Raw genomic sequence first — 12,376 nt, forward strand, 5'->3', positions numbered from 1 at the left:
AACGACGTTACATCCCACTCACTCGGATTCTCGATCCGAGTAACCCGTGCTCGGGTCGGATCGCCAATCTAGCCGGGCAATCCAATGACAAAGGTCTGCAAATTCGAGCCGCAGGCAGGAATGCGCCCTTGCGTCGCTCAGCACGACACTGCGAGGCAGGGGTTCGCCTTTTGTACCTAAACTTTCTCAAGAAACGTCATCAATTCATTATTTCCAGGAGAAGGCAATAATAACGGGCCGTTACGGCGCGCGCAAGACAAGAGAAAAGACACGCGCTGGATAAACGAGTCCAGGTGCTTGCTAATTGCTTGCTTTATTTACGGTCCACGAGGCTGCGTATCGGTTTGGAAAGAGGAACTGCAATTACGCAGGTGGAACGCAGATCGCTAATTTTCGCCTCGTAATTCTCCCGCCGCGCCGTAACGCGTCCCCCAACGATCGTTGGGGCTTGTGAAACTCGTAACGTGCGTATCCTTCGGGTGCACTTGCGTACCGGTATAAGTCATACGATGACCGCGTTACCGTCGACGCTTAAGGTGTCGACGTCTATGCGGGGGCCTGGTGAATGTCACCCATAATGGCTACATTACGCCTCGCGCGAGTAATTGGCATTTGTCTAGCTGCACTCTTGATCGACTTCTGATACGTGGGAGAGCGCAGGTGGAACGTCGTGCAGTGATGGAGCTCCGACTTCGCGAACCGTGGCACTCGGAGAAAGACAAATCTTCGGAATAAGAGCCATCAGTATCTTTACGGCAATCGCGTGAGCGATTGCTCGACATTTAGAACGAGCCAGGCATCTTCTCCTCTTGTAAGTTCTTCAGTCGGTCACGTGATAACTATTTATTGCGCAGGATCGCGACTTACGACAGAGGACAACGTGTCTGTCCTCTCTTTGAAGTTATTTCACGTGGACCACCCGCGCTCGGATCGATGCGATGAGTGATCTACATGCAACTGACGTTGCGATCTTGACATTAGGCGTGGCAAGAAAGTTAGCCGCTGCCGTAGTACCGTTCTTATGAAACCAATGGAGGTCGGTCGTGCTTGTGAGCGCCCGCACGCCCGCGCGCGCGCGCCTCCGTGTAACCTTTTTACACTTTGCGCAAGCGATATTCCTGCGCGAATACAAACGTGTTGCGCGTGGATGCCTTCCCGTGCAGACCGAAAAGTTGAAAAATAAAGAACGAGAGGTGGGAGAGAAAAGTAGGGTTCATGAGCGAGCGCGGGAGGAAGACGGAGGAGAATAGGGAAAGAGAGGGATATACGCGCTAGAGCTGCTTGTTTCACCTGTATATACAGCGCGATTGCGAATTCCGCGTTATAAATGGAAGAGCGCAAGCTTTTATCATTGAAGTGAGGAAACATGGTGGATGATGCATTTGCTACTGCAAATATATCCGCGCTTTTCCGCTCTAATGCGTCGAATGTTTTGAGACCTCGCTGCTTATATCGAGTGACCTGGAGCTGAGTGATATTTCAACGCCGCATTTCATTAAAAGAAACAAAAGAGAAAGTAATTTCGACACTATCGCATGCCAGTGTCATCGTTATTTTTTTTCGTATTTATGTCACGCGAGACTAGTAGTTCCGTCTCAAGGAAATGACTACTAATGTCGATGATGGCATACCACCGGTGAAGCATTGAAATTTCAAGGAAAACGCAGGAAGTAATCAGATCGACTCACCGGAATTGCTATGAGCGTGTCCGGTAACGTTGCCGGTGGCCGAATGAACTGCGTTGGTGGCGGCAGTCGCGACCTGCTTTAACGCGCTTATCACCAACATGGTTCCCGTTAAGCTAGCTGCTGGCGATCCTCGCGATCGGCATCTGGCGCACAGAATGCGCGTGGAAGAACGGAGCTAAACCACAGGACTCCGCGCGAACAATGTTACGCGAGCAAGGATTTCCAGCGGCAGCGGAAGCAGCTGGTGCGAGCAGCGCGATGGCAGCAGCAAGCAAACTGGCTTCGGCTCGAAACCGCGTACTAAGCGCGACGGCGACTGGTCGAGCCGCGCGAGGCAGCCGACGCGAAAGGGATCTGAGCCGCGTCTCGCTCGGTCCCCTTCTTCGGAGTTTCACCTTCACGGAAGTGTTCCTCCGCCGCCGATTAAAGCCGCCGACCGTAGACGAAGACGACTCTTCGACACGCACTGTGACGCGCGACGCGTTACGTGGACGACGTTCCCGTTCGTACCAGTCCGGAAACTGATACTCGTAATAACTAATACGTCCGGCAACTATTGTAATTATGCAGGAAGGATTCAGTACACGGCAAAAAGCCTCAACTGCGGCGAAATTGATAAATCGAGAATAAACAGGGATAAATCAGAAACACGAGGGAGGTACGCGAAAATTACACGGCGAGGAATAACGCGTCGCGATGTTAAACCGATAAAACGAACGTTTCCATCAACCTCGTATTTTAACAAGGAAAACAACCTCGAGTCAATTCATCGATTAAATAATCATCGATTGGATCCAACTGCCTCGCATTTTTTTTTCCGTCGAGGTAGGATTAAAAAGATTTTCATCGCAGCGCCAGCGGTTCCTCGCGCGCAACAGCCACAACAGCAACGCTGAACTGACGAATATCGATATCGGCTCCCATCGCGTCGCGTTGATGCCTCTTCGGGGGCATGGCAAGTGCGCCGTGCAGAAGTTGTGCAGCCGGGAAAATGGCTGGTGACGTTGTAGACCAGCTTACCCGACAAACTCAGCACTTTGCAACGTGCATGCCTATGCCATACCGTTCACCCGATGTCCAATTAAGCACGCGCTAAGATTACCACGAGGAGCGGCAACTTGGAGCGGCGGCAGGATGCGCCGCGGAGGAGCGGCGCGGCGACAAATAAAACGTGTCGTCTAACGCGACGCTGATAAATAAAGTTCCCCGACTTTAATGATGATAAAAGGGTGCAATAAAGCGTTAGAGACGTGTCAGAAAGGAGAAAAAACAAGCAAGTCGAGAGACGACGCGATAGCGAGCGTGACGTCGTTATCGAAGCTCGCGCCAAATTGAATTTCGTGCCCGCTTCCTCGACTTCCGTCGCCGCATACTCGAGAATTCAACGATCCCCTTGAGTTTCCCGGGCGCGCAAATAGCGCCGACGGAATACCTATCGAGATATGCACGCTTGCAGCGAGCTCGACTCTCGAGGAAGGGTGTTTCTCGGCGTACTCGTGCCCGCGTTTTCAGATCATTCAACCTCACCCCTTTTCCTTGAGAGAACAACGTTATTATTCACGAATAAAAGCCGAGAAATCGCGCGGGCGGAATATGTCGACAACAGATTTGAGTTTGTTAAGAAATTCGCATCTTCATCGCGTACTCATATTTGAATTTAGTACCAGCCTATTTCCCACCCCCTTACAGCACGAGGAATATCGATATTCCCACTTTGAATTTTCTGAAAATTTCCCTGACTTGGTGTTATTATGTGTTCAAGTTTTTTGCGGAGCAAAATCTGCCGATTCTGACTCCAACACTGTTATCGCGACATGAACAAAGTGGCTGAGTACCGATATAACGATGACCTGAATCGCAAGAAGGAATCGAACAAAAAATACTTGGCCTAGACAAAGTTGTTAACATCGTCTACATTTTCCTACAAAATTCCAAATCTATCGCGCCGTCAAATCGAATTTAAGAACCCAACGCATTTGGCTAGATTACTTTAATTAGCAAACATTCTTGAATCGATTGTCTAAGTACACTCGCAAGAGATCCCGGATTTTATTATATAAATGTTCAATATTTACGTTATAAATACCTTTTGCAATCACTGAATTGCGCAAATAACAAATCATCGAATACGTTTCCAAAGAACAGATCAATCGAACGACTAAAAGCGATATGATTCCGGGGTAACCAGCATTCGCCACCATCGCATTAGCACAGAGTCCGTTTCAATGAATTTCATCAAACCATCCCGGAACTGGCAGCCACGATACCCGGATTTCAGTCAAGCTTCGAATTGATCCTTCTCTACATCCATGTATGCATTTTACAATGCATGCGAGAGGATTCTCTCAAAGCGATTCAAGCTTCGACGCTTTTACGGAAGTAAATGTAAAAACAAGTGTCTCAGTTATTACTACCTGAACATTTTGACATTAAGAGAATATCAATATTTAGAAGAGAAAACTCCTAAAAATCTAATTTTCAATTCAGATTATAAATACAGAAAAAGCACGTAAAAATATTTAATTATACATACGAATATGTATTGATACATATATATTATTCTATATACCATCAAAAATATATACGTGTACGTGATAATACTTCTAACGCTGATACATTCTCGCAAAATTTTACGCAGGAAGTTTGCAGAAGAAATGAAGGAGAATACCACACTGCACATCGTCCATTCCACCTTCAGGAGAGACGAGAGCCGCGCAATTTTGGTTACCACCGTTATTATCGGGTTGGTTTGGCCATTTAGTTGTCCAACTAGTGTAACCTGTATTTTCTAAAGGCTCATCTAAAATGCTAACCCAGTCACCCTCTTCATAAAGATCGTGAAGACCGAGCCAAGCTGCACTTATATTTTTCTCTTGCATCATACGTAAAAGAACCTTTTCTTCAGAAGTTGAGTTAATAATGGCCAAATGACCTAAATATAATAAAAAGACTTATCTCTCAATATTCTTAAACTATTGCACGTTAAGCTCATCAGTTAACAGACAGTAACACATGCCGATCAAGATATAAACAATGCTCATTAGATATTAAATGACATGTCGCAAATTATCTCCATTACCTCCTTCCTTGACACAAGTCTGACGAGCTTTATTCCATGTAGTTTTGAGCAAATAAAATTTATGCACGTAACCATCTTTTACTTTTTCCGTATTATTCGGTAATAATCCTTCTAATCGCTGCGTGTCATATAAGTAAAATATTTGCTGGCCCACAATATAATTGTTGTGACCATTCATAGTAATCACTGGTTTCTTACTTAATTCCTCTGAAGTAGAATTGATAAAATAGGTTTCAAAAATATATAAAAAAATGTTTTGTCTAAGACAGTTTTTGTTTTATATAGCAATTTAGATAAATTAATCATTATTCACAAAAGAAAATATCGAAAAAATATAAAAACGCTTCAAAAAATTTATAAATAGGAACTATCATCAACTTTGCACGTTTTGTACACTTTGCATGAATAAATTTCGAATGAATTATATTATTAAGAGAACGCTTTACCTGCAACTTCACTGCAATTTGGCTTATTTCGTATTGGCTTATTTAGTAGTAATGGAAGAGTTTGAGTATCACTTGGCATAAGTGCATATCCTTGGACTTGACAAAAAGCAAGAATAATTAAGCAATACTTGAACATTGTTAAACGTTCCTGAGGTGAGCGATATACTGAAGAATAATGTGACAGATAGTGGAAACCTGTATTTTATACTCATTTCATAGATTGACATAGATGATAAGCTGAGTTAAGTCATGAACATAAAACGACATTAAATATCAGACGCGTGATAAAATAAGGAAAATGATGAGATCGACATATTGACACTACACATGATTGAAAAACTTTAATAATGCGATATGCAAAACGAGGAAAATCTAGTTCGTACATTAATCAGTACAGGAAAAGCAGGCAAATTGAAATTTTTTATAATAACTCTCTATTTACGGTTTTCACGATTGTTGCAGGTAAATTTCCATTGAAATGCTCGATTATGCACTCCGGATAGTCTCTGATAACGTAATATTCAAATTTACATTTAGATTAGAGTTAGTCTTTCGATAAAGCATCAATTTTTCTAATGTACTACATTCTTGGTATCTTATCTTGTGACGATAATTAACTTCTTACTAGTTTAAAAATAATTCTACAATGCGCGTTATATACATATTTTTACTAATTGATTACGTCTTTTATGATAACTACAGATTCCAAGAGAGTTATGTACATATCTTATTTATATAAGAAACGTAACTTTCCATAATACTATGATATAGTATTACAGTATTACAGTTATGTAGTTAGAAATCTGCACATAGAGGGTGTCCACAAAATCAGTTATCACCCTTATACTTTTGGAAATGGTTCAAAATTACGAAGAATCGTGAAACACGTATTCAATCATTTTGGAACGCTACTCTTTTAAGAATGTTGGAGCGGTTACCCCCTCCCCCCCCCCAGGGGAGTTCAAAGGCACCCTAACTTAAAAATTTCAAATGAAACCCGGCATAAAGTATTACATCGTTGTTTGAAAGGGCATAAAAAAAGAAAATTTTTGGCGCAAGGCAGAGAGAAGTTGATACGTTTATCCGTTCGGGAGTTATTTGCGGTCAAACTTCGAAAAAGAGCAAGTTTCAAAAAATCATTACTCCTATTTGGAAAATTCTAAAAGAAGGAGATATGAAAATTTTCATCTTTTTAAGTCCTTTCCATAAAAAAAATTCAGATTTGATCTTGGGGTTTTCTTTCGGGGTTATACCGAAAATGATCCCTTGTGAGCACATTAAAATGATTTGCAAAACTGGAAAACTCGTCGCAATGGTGATGTTTTAGAAGCTTAAAGTGTAACTGATATTACACGATACTGAAAACTGAACTGTTAGCATTTTTTAGTTGCATACAGGTTTTCATTTCATTAGAGTAGTTACACAATTTAAATACAGTTAATTTTATACAGTCTAGTTTTATTAGTAACGTTCAGTTTTCAGTATCGTGTGATATAATTTACACTTTAAGCTTCTAAAATATCACTATTGCGACAAGTTTTCCAGTTTTGCATTCAGTTTTGCAAATCATTTTAATGTGTTCACGAAGGATCAGTTTCAGTATAACCCCGACTTGAAAGAGATGGTAACTGACGTTGTGGACACTTTATATATAGCAAAAACTGCCACTATCATGTAAATATTTCGATATTAATGCAATATCAGGAACTAGAAGACAAAATTTCTCCAATTTAAATTATACAAGTAAGTATGTAGAAATACTTATTTATATATAGAAATACTTGTTTATATATATATATATGTATGTATGTATGTATATTTATATATATTATCTCATACACTAATCACAAATATGCATGTAATAATATTTCTAATGCTGATATATTCTTATAAAATTTTATGCAGGAATTTCGCAGAAGAAAGGAATAGAATCACCACAACTAAAATCGTCGAGTCCACCTTCTGGAGAGACGAGATTCCCGCAATTTTAATTACCACCGTAATTATCAGGTCGATTTGGCCATTTAGTCGTCCAATTGGTGTAACCTGTATTTTCTAAAGGCTCATCTAAAATAGTAACCCTATCACCCTCTTGATAAAGATCGTGAATTCCGAGCCAAGCTGTATTTATATTATTCTGTTCCATCATACGTAAAAGAATCTCTTCCTCAGAAACCGAATTAATAATGGCCAAATGACCTAAATGTAATAAAAAAATTTATCTCTCGATATTCTGAAGCTATTATAATATGATTAGCATATTAACTTTTGTTGATATAAGTCCATCACTTGGCGCTACAAATGCTTCACAAAACACTTTCCATCTCTTTTCTTCTTTCAAATAAAAATAAGCATAAAAAGTATTTTGAAGCATTTATAGTGCTGGACCGCATCCATAGCAGGCAATAACATATATATCGATTACGACATTAATAGGTAGTAATGCTTGTTTCATATTAAGGATATATTATGAATTATTATTATTACCTCCTTCCTGGATACAAGCCTTGCGAGCGTTATTCCATGTAGCTCTGCGCAAATGAAGTTTATGCGCTCCACTACCAGGTGTAATAAGCCAACCGTCACCTTTTAATTTTTTCGTATGTGTATTATTCGGTAATAATCCTTCTAATTGCTGCACGTTGTATATGTAAAATATTTGCTGGCCCACGTGAATATTGTTGTAACCATTTAGAGTAACCATTGGATTCTTATTTAATTCCTCTAAAGCAGGGATTGATAAAACAGTCTTAATATTCCCAAAACTATATAAAAAATATTTCGTCTGGGACAGTTTTTGTTTTACATAGCAATTTAGATAGATTAATCACTATGCACACATTCAAAAGAAAATCGAAAAATGCAATGCGAAACACTGTAAAAACACTTTGGAATTATTATCACCAACTTTATACTTGTTTATTCCGCACTTGTGAATAAATTGTATTATCAGAGAAAGCTTTACCTCGACTTTCATTGCAATTCATCTTATTTGGATATTGGAGTAATGGGATGATGAGTAATTAATCTAGTATGACTTGGTGTAAAGTGTCCTCGAACTTGATGTTCTTCTTGCTTTGTTTCTTGCCAAAGAACAAGAATAATTAAGAAATATTTGAACATCGTGAAACGTTCCTGATAATTGCCCTGACAATTGAATAATGTACCGAAGTAATGATTTGATACATAGTCGAGACCGTTTATTTTATACTCATTTTGAAAATGATAACCTGTTAGGTCATGAGCACACTCCGCTAGTAAATATCAGACGCATGATAAAATAAAGATACGCGTAACAAAATACTGATATTAACATGTTGACATTGCAAATGATTATAATATTTAATAACCTGATATGCAAAAGGGTAACAATCTACTCTACATGTTGCAAATTGTAGCCGGAAATTGAAACTTTTTACTGTAATAACTGTATATTTACGATTATCACGAAAGTTGCAAGTAAATCTCCATTGAAACGATGGAGTGTGCTTAATGGAACAATCCTGAAAATACAATATTATACATATATAATTACAACAAACATGAATAAAGATGCTTGCTATATGTGTACATTAATTAATACATATACATATATGTTACTACAAAAAATAAAGACGACAATATTTCAATTATTGATATATTTTTAATGTTGCACGATTTTGCGCAAGAGTTCACAAAAGAAAGGAACTGAGATATAATTAAGCATTGTCCATTCCTTCTCCTGTAGAGATGAGAATCGCATAATTTTAGTTATTAGGATTATTGGAAACATTTAGTCGACTACCTGATACAGTCCGTATTTTCTAAAAAGTTCATCTAAAATGGTAACCTCTTAATAAAGATAATGAAGTTTAAATCAAGCCGTGGTTATACGTTCCTCTTGCATCATACGTAAAAGGATTTTCTCCTCGGAAGTTGAGTTAATAATGACCAAGTAACATAAATATAATAGTTCCCAAAATATATAAAAAAATATTTCGTCGAAGACAATTTTTGTTTTATAGCAACTTAAATAGAAAGGATTAATCACAACGAAAAAAGTTAAAAAGAAGATATAGAAAAAATAGTAAAAATACAGTAAAAGAAAAAACTTAGGAATTGTCACCAATTTTCTCATCATCAATTATCACTTTACACGTTTATTCCGCACTTGTTGAATAAATGGTATTCAGAGAAAAGCTTTACCTACAATTTCACTGCAATCCGGCTTATTTAAGTTTAACGTTAATGGAAGGTTCCGAGTAATCACTTGATGTAAGTGAAGTCCTCGAACTTGACAGTAAAAAGCAAAAATAATTAAGGAAAAACATTGAACATCGTTAAACGTTCCTAAGTTGAGCAATACATCGAAGCAATGATGCGACACATAGCCAAGAATTGTACTAACTTTATAAATGATAACCTGAGTTAGGATCATGAGATAGAGCGTTTAAACGTCACTGACATGACAAAATTCGGAAATTAATGACATCGAGATGTTAGCACTGCAAATAATTGAAAAATTTAATAATATGCCAAATGAGAAAAACCTACTCCATATATTGAAACTTTTAGTCCAGAGTTGAAACTTTTTATAATAACTCTCTATTTGCGGATATTGCTCTCTTTCTCACGAATGTTATAAATAAATCTCCAATTAAACAGTCGAGTGTGATATATGTGATATTATATAGGATGTCCCAGACCGATCTAATATATTGTGCGTCGAAAATAAGCGCACCAAATACGATAGAAATGATATAATAACCTAATATATATAATGATATCAAAATTATACAACGTATTGTAACACAGGCAACAATATTGATAATGTCTATACATTATATACTGCTGTAAAGATGACACTTCCAACTGTTATTTGCGCGTGGCATTAGTATTTACATTGCATTTACCTGCTATATTTGTTAATTTAAAATGGGAATTGATAAAGTGCATTTGTGTCATATTATTTAAGTTTAGAGAAGGTGCAAATGTTTCTGCTGCTATCAAAAGTATTTGTAAAGTCTATGGAAAGGCTGTAGTGGCTACTAGAACAGTTAGAAAATGGTTTGCGAGTTGTAGACACAGTGATTTTAATTTAGAAGACAAACCACGCTTTAGATGCCCAGTGAAAATCGATGATTTAATCATCAATTTAATCACTTCGAATTCGAAGAATTATAAACAATGATGGTGATTACCTAATTGATGAATAATTTGTTTCTACTAAATGCAATAAAATATAAAGTCAAACTATTTGATTGTTTTTAATGAATTCGCTATACATGTATTATGATTTTAATGAATTCTACATATATTATATATTTTATCCATTGACATGGATTACATTTATTACATTACATTTGACATGATTAACTGCAGTGACTAGGAAATATATCTTTTATAAAATGTAATATTATAATTATAATATGTAGATAAAACTCTATGCAAAAAGTTTTATTATCATGTAAACATTTCAATAGTTAAGCAACATGAATATCTAGAAGAAAAAATTTCGAAAAATCGAATCTTCAGATTACAACAAAAGAATAAAGATGTTTGGTACACGTTTACGTGTAATACATTTACATGCATATATATATTATTACAAAGATATATACGATAATATTTCAAATATTGATATATTTTTAATGTTGCACGATTTTACACTCCTGTTCACAGAAGAAAGGAACTGAGTGGCCACAATATACATCGTCCATTCCCTCTTCCGGAAAGATAAGAGTCGCACAATTTTGATTGCCACCAGCGTTATTAGGATTTACTACTGGAAACCACTTAGTCGACCACCTGGTATAGCCTGTATTTTCTATAGGCTCGTCTAAAATGGTAACCCAGTCACCCTCTTGATAAAGATCGTGAAGACCGAGCCAAGCTGTGCTTATATTCTTCTCTTCCATCATATGTAAAAGCAACTTCTCCTCAGAAATCGAGTTGATAACGGCCAAATGACCTAAATGTAATAATAAGATTTATGTCTCGATAGTTTTAAGTTAGTACCATTACCATTACTATTAGCACGTTAATTCTTCAGTTGACAGAACATTAACAATGCTCATTCGATATTAATGACATATCACGAATGATTTCTATTACCTCCTTCCTGAATACAAGCTCGGCGAGCAACATTCCACGTAACTGCATCAAGATGAAGCTTGTGCCTTCCCATACCAGGTGTGATGATATAATCGTCTTTTATCCCTTTCTTCGTATTATTATTATTCAATAATAATTGTTTTAATTGTTGCCCGTTAAATAAATAAAATACTTGCTGATCAATGTGATAGTTATTATATCCAGTCATATTAATCACCGGTTTTTTATTCTCTCCTACAGCAGAATTAACAGAATTATCTTAATATTTACCGAAACATATAAAAAGCATTTTATCATTTGCAAAAAAATTAAGAAAAGATCAAGAAGATATAACAAAACTGTAAGAAAATGTATAATGTCAGAAAACTTTACCTGAAATTTGACTACAATTCGTCTTACTTCCAGGTAGTGGTAACGGAAGAGTATCACTTTGTGCAATTGTATTTTGCATTTGACATAAAACAGCAAGAACAATTAAGTACTTAAACATGATTAAATGTTGTATTGCTGAATTGAGTAGTCTCGAATAAATCTAGCGATATATAGCTACATCCGTCCGTTTTTATACTCGTTCGGCAAATGATAACGAATTACGTCATAAAGCTAATAGATATCAGATGCGTGTAATAAAAAAACATAAAAAGACACGATTATACACGATTAAAGAAGAAGATTTCCCAATACTTAAAATTTGCAGTTGTTAAAATTTTTAAATTTAGCTCTCTTTTCGCAATCTTTTATCTCTAAACTGCAAATTCTCGCATTCTTTCTTTGCATCAGCTCGTATACATAACACATGTTACATAATATATCCAGTAAAAGATCATTAGGTTATTTATACCAATATGATTACATTGAACTGTGTCTCGCACTGTTTATCCAATGTATATCTATCAACGTACATTTCATATACTACGTATTTCTGGCTCAGATACATGCGAACTTTACTTGTAGCAAAGTCATCTTTTTTAAGAGAAATCCAGCTCTTTGGAAGAACTTACGGTATCCAAATCTCGAAGATAAACGAATTCCTTCAGCGAGCGGAAATAAAGTAGGAAGGAAGAGATACG

At 37.2% G+C, this 12,376-nt stretch overlaps 4 protein-coding genes across 6 annotated transcripts in view; all 4 read right to left on the reverse strand.

The window, feature by feature from the left end:
• LOC105281590 (tyrosine-protein kinase Btk29A) overlaps window positions 1-12,376 on the reverse strand; it is a 40,029-nt gene that overhangs the window by 8,550 nt on the left and 19,103 nt on the right. Inside the window, exon 1 of one of the 3 annotated variants that reach the window (XM_011342902.3) lies at window positions 1,689-2,796. The exons of the other annotated variants lie outside the window; for them this stretch is intronic. Within the exon in view, the coding sequence (XP_011341204.1) occupies window positions 1,689-1,788 (100 nt within the window). The 5' untranslated portion in view covers window positions 1,789-2,796. Of the gene's footprint in view, window positions 1-1,688; window positions 2,797-12,376 lie in introns of those variants that run through there. 3 annotated transcript variants of the gene reach the window in all.
• LOC105281591 (hemolymph lipopolysaccharide-binding protein-like) lies at window positions 3,610-5,382 on the reverse strand. The gene is made up of 3 exons (XM_011342904.3): window positions 5,214-5,382; window positions 4,768-4,974; window positions 3,610-4,620 (listed from the first exon to the last, which is right to left on the reverse strand). The coding sequence occupies exons 1-3, from the start codon at window positions 5,347-5,349 to the stop codon at window positions 4,319-4,321; spliced, it is 645 nt and encodes a 214-aa protein (XP_011341206.1). The 5' UTR covers window positions 5,350-5,382; the 3' UTR covers window positions 3,610-4,318.
• Window positions 6,593-7,936, reverse strand: LOC105281592 (hemolymph lipopolysaccharide-binding protein-like). The gene is given in 2 exon segments (XM_026972310.1): window positions 6,593-7,412; window positions 7,701-7,936. Coding segments are annotated over 2 exon segments (519 nt in total). The 5' UTR covers window positions 7,918-7,936; the 3' UTR covers window positions 6,593-7,110.
• On the reverse strand, window positions 10,513-12,129 carry LOC105281593 (hemolymph lipopolysaccharide-binding protein-like). Its single transcript, XM_011342905.2, has 3 exons — window positions 11,679-12,129; window positions 11,307-11,540; window positions 10,513-11,163 (listed from the first exon to the last, which is right to left on the reverse strand). The coding sequence occupies exons 1-3, from the start codon at window positions 11,794-11,796 to the stop codon at window positions 10,841-10,843; spliced, it is 675 nt and encodes a 224-aa protein (XP_011341207.1). The 5' UTR covers window positions 11,797-12,129; the 3' UTR covers window positions 10,513-10,840.

This window comes from Ooceraea biroi, chromosome 9, assembly GCF_003672135.1.
Source record: "Ooceraea biroi isolate clonal line C1 chromosome 9, Obir_v5.4, whole genome shotgun sequence".
In the NCBI taxonomy this organism is placed as follows: domain Eukaryota; kingdom Metazoa; phylum Arthropoda; class Insecta; order Hymenoptera; family Formicidae; genus Ooceraea; species Ooceraea biroi.

Bases quoted from the DNA above. Each gene is read 5' to 3' on its own strand.
- LOC105281591 (XM_011342904.3), bottom strand. From the start codon at position 5,349: ATGTTCAAGTATTGCTTAATTATTCTTGCTTTTTGTCAAGTCCAAGGA. The intron at 4,975-5,213 runs GTAAAGCGTTCT...ATTCTACTTCAG, and splicing joins AAATTGCAGTGAAGTTGCAG to AGGAATTAAGTAAGAAACCA. The intron at 4,621-4,767 runs GTAATGGAGATA...TATTATATTTAG, and splicing joins GACTTGTGTCAAGGAAGGAG to GTCATTTGGCCATTATTAAC.
- LOC105281593 (XM_011342905.2), bottom strand. From the start codon at position 11,796: ATGTTTAAGTACTTAATTGTTCTTGCTGTTTTATGTCAAATGCAAAAT. The intron at 11,541-11,678 runs GTAAAGTTTTCT...ATTCTGCTGTAG, and splicing joins GAATTGTAGTCAAATTTCAG to GAGAGAATAAAAAACCGGTG. The intron at 11,164-11,306 runs GTAATAGAAATC...TATTACATTTAG, and splicing joins AGCTTGTATTCAGGAAGGAG to GTCATTTGGCCGTTATCAAC.